This window comes from Clytia hemisphaerica, unplaced genomic scaffold, assembly GCF_902728285.1.
Source record: "Clytia hemisphaerica strain Z4C2 unplaced genomic scaffold, Clytia hemisphaerica genome assembly, whole genome shotgun sequence".
In the NCBI taxonomy this organism is placed as follows: Eukaryota; Metazoa; Cnidaria; class Hydrozoa; order Leptothecata; family Clytiidae; genus Clytia; species Clytia hemisphaerica.
The window spans coordinates 788,432-790,075 of NW_027104200.1; the positions used below are offsets into that span (position 1 = coordinate 788,432).

A 1,644-nucleotide genomic window follows, 5' to 3' on the forward strand; every position below is an offset into this window, starting at 1 on the left:
TGCCGAGAATTATAGTAAATGGAATTATGAAAATAACACGATGTCCCCAAAAAAGGCTGGTCTATTAGGCATTGGACCATCTTAGCTTTTGCTTTGTTAAGCACATTGTAAGAGCATTTAGGTCTCAAAATTTCGAAAAATCAGAACAGCCGAGGCCGTTCCAAAATTAACTGGTTTTTATAAAAAGGGATTAATAGAACGTACTCGTTAACTTTTTTTGCATTAAAACGCAATTATTTTTAAAACTACTACAACTCATTTATACCATAAAAATATCTCTACGACGGTCTGCTGTTAAAATATGAATTGGAAATGAAATTCTTTGTAAATACCAACAGTAAAAAATATAAAATGAATAAAAGCTCAAAATCTACGGTGTACCTTTACACCGTTTTGAATTTCAAAATGTGTTTAATGCCAGACATTGCTCGTTACATAGTTAGAGAACGTGACTGATATGACTACGCACGTAATTCTAATTCCTCAGCCAAAGCATCTCTGACCAATATTCCATTCTGTCGATTCATTGGCCGTTGAATTGGATTAGCCGGTCTTTGATTTCTCTCCAATTCAATGAAAAAATCAATGTCATCCCCCTCGTAATAATCCCCACATAATTGGCAAAGATTATGCAAAATGAAGCAAGACATTATAACGTTACTAACATTCTCGATTTTATTATCAAGGCGTTTCATAAGACATCTCCAGCGGGCTTTCAAAACACCAAATCCACGCTCAACAGACGCTCTTGCTTTACTTAGCTCTCTGTTGAAATTTCTCTGGCTCGCATCAATGGGATTACTGTATGGAGCCATCAGCCATTCATTTAATCCATAAGCGCTATCTCCCAATAATAAGGGTTTCACATTGACTCTCCTGATTAGAACAGCTGGGCCATCTAACAAGATGCCATTTTCAATCTCCTGAAATGTCGTGGTAGTTCTAAATGCTCTAGCATCGTGAATGCTTCCCGGGAATCCAGTGCTTACAGAGTAGAACAAAAGCCCTGCACCAACAATAGCTTGAGTGTTAAACGAATAGCGCTGTTTTCGATTGTAGTAATCGACTTTGTGGTCAGGAGGAGCAATTATGGGTAGATGTGTCCCATCCACTGCACCGACAGCCATGGTAATTTGACAGTCGTCCATGCTTGCAAAATTTTCGATAGCGGTAAGAATATCTTCGTGGCCGCGTGGAAAAGAGATGAAACGTTCTTTAATACTTGAAAGACATTCGCAGAATTCAATGCAAATTTGACAAACGGTTCCAGGTCCGACAGATAGAGTTTCCGCTATCATTCTCATGGTACCCCCTGTACCCAGTCTCATTAGGGCAATTGCAATGCGGTGTGGTACCCTGATAGCTTTTCTGTAATTTGTATCAGCTTTTCCAATAGAATTTCTCGCGAGGTTAACTATGGTGTCGAAAGATGTTGGCCTAAGTCTGAAAATAGACATCCATCGATCCAAATAATCAGGATGATGGCGATCTCTCAACAGTTCATGAAACCAATAATCACGACGACTATGGCGCCAGAAACGTTTCTCCCTTAGTATCAAAGCTGCAAACATGGTATTCATTAGCATAATTTTTCTTTGGCTTGACCACCGGAAAAGACAAAACAACATCATTTGCTTAGCCCTT

At 39.0% G+C, this 1,644-nt stretch overlaps 1 protein-coding gene across 1 annotated transcript; it reads right to left on the reverse strand.

The window, feature by feature from the left end:
* Positions 1–292: 292 nt before the first annotated feature.
* On the reverse strand, positions 293–1,644 carry LOC136815238 (uncharacterized). The gene has a single exon (XM_067071683.1). The coding sequence runs from the start codon at positions 1,629–1,631 to the stop codon at positions 462–464; it is 1,170 nt and encodes a 389-aa protein (XP_066927784.1). The 5' UTR covers positions 1,632–1,644; the 3' UTR covers positions 293–461.

Excerpts from the sequence above, each read along its gene's own strand:
- LOC136815238 (XM_067071683.1), bottom strand. The coding sequence starts at position 1,631 with ATGATGTTGTTTTGTCTTTTCCGGTGGTCAAGCCAAAGAAAAATTATG.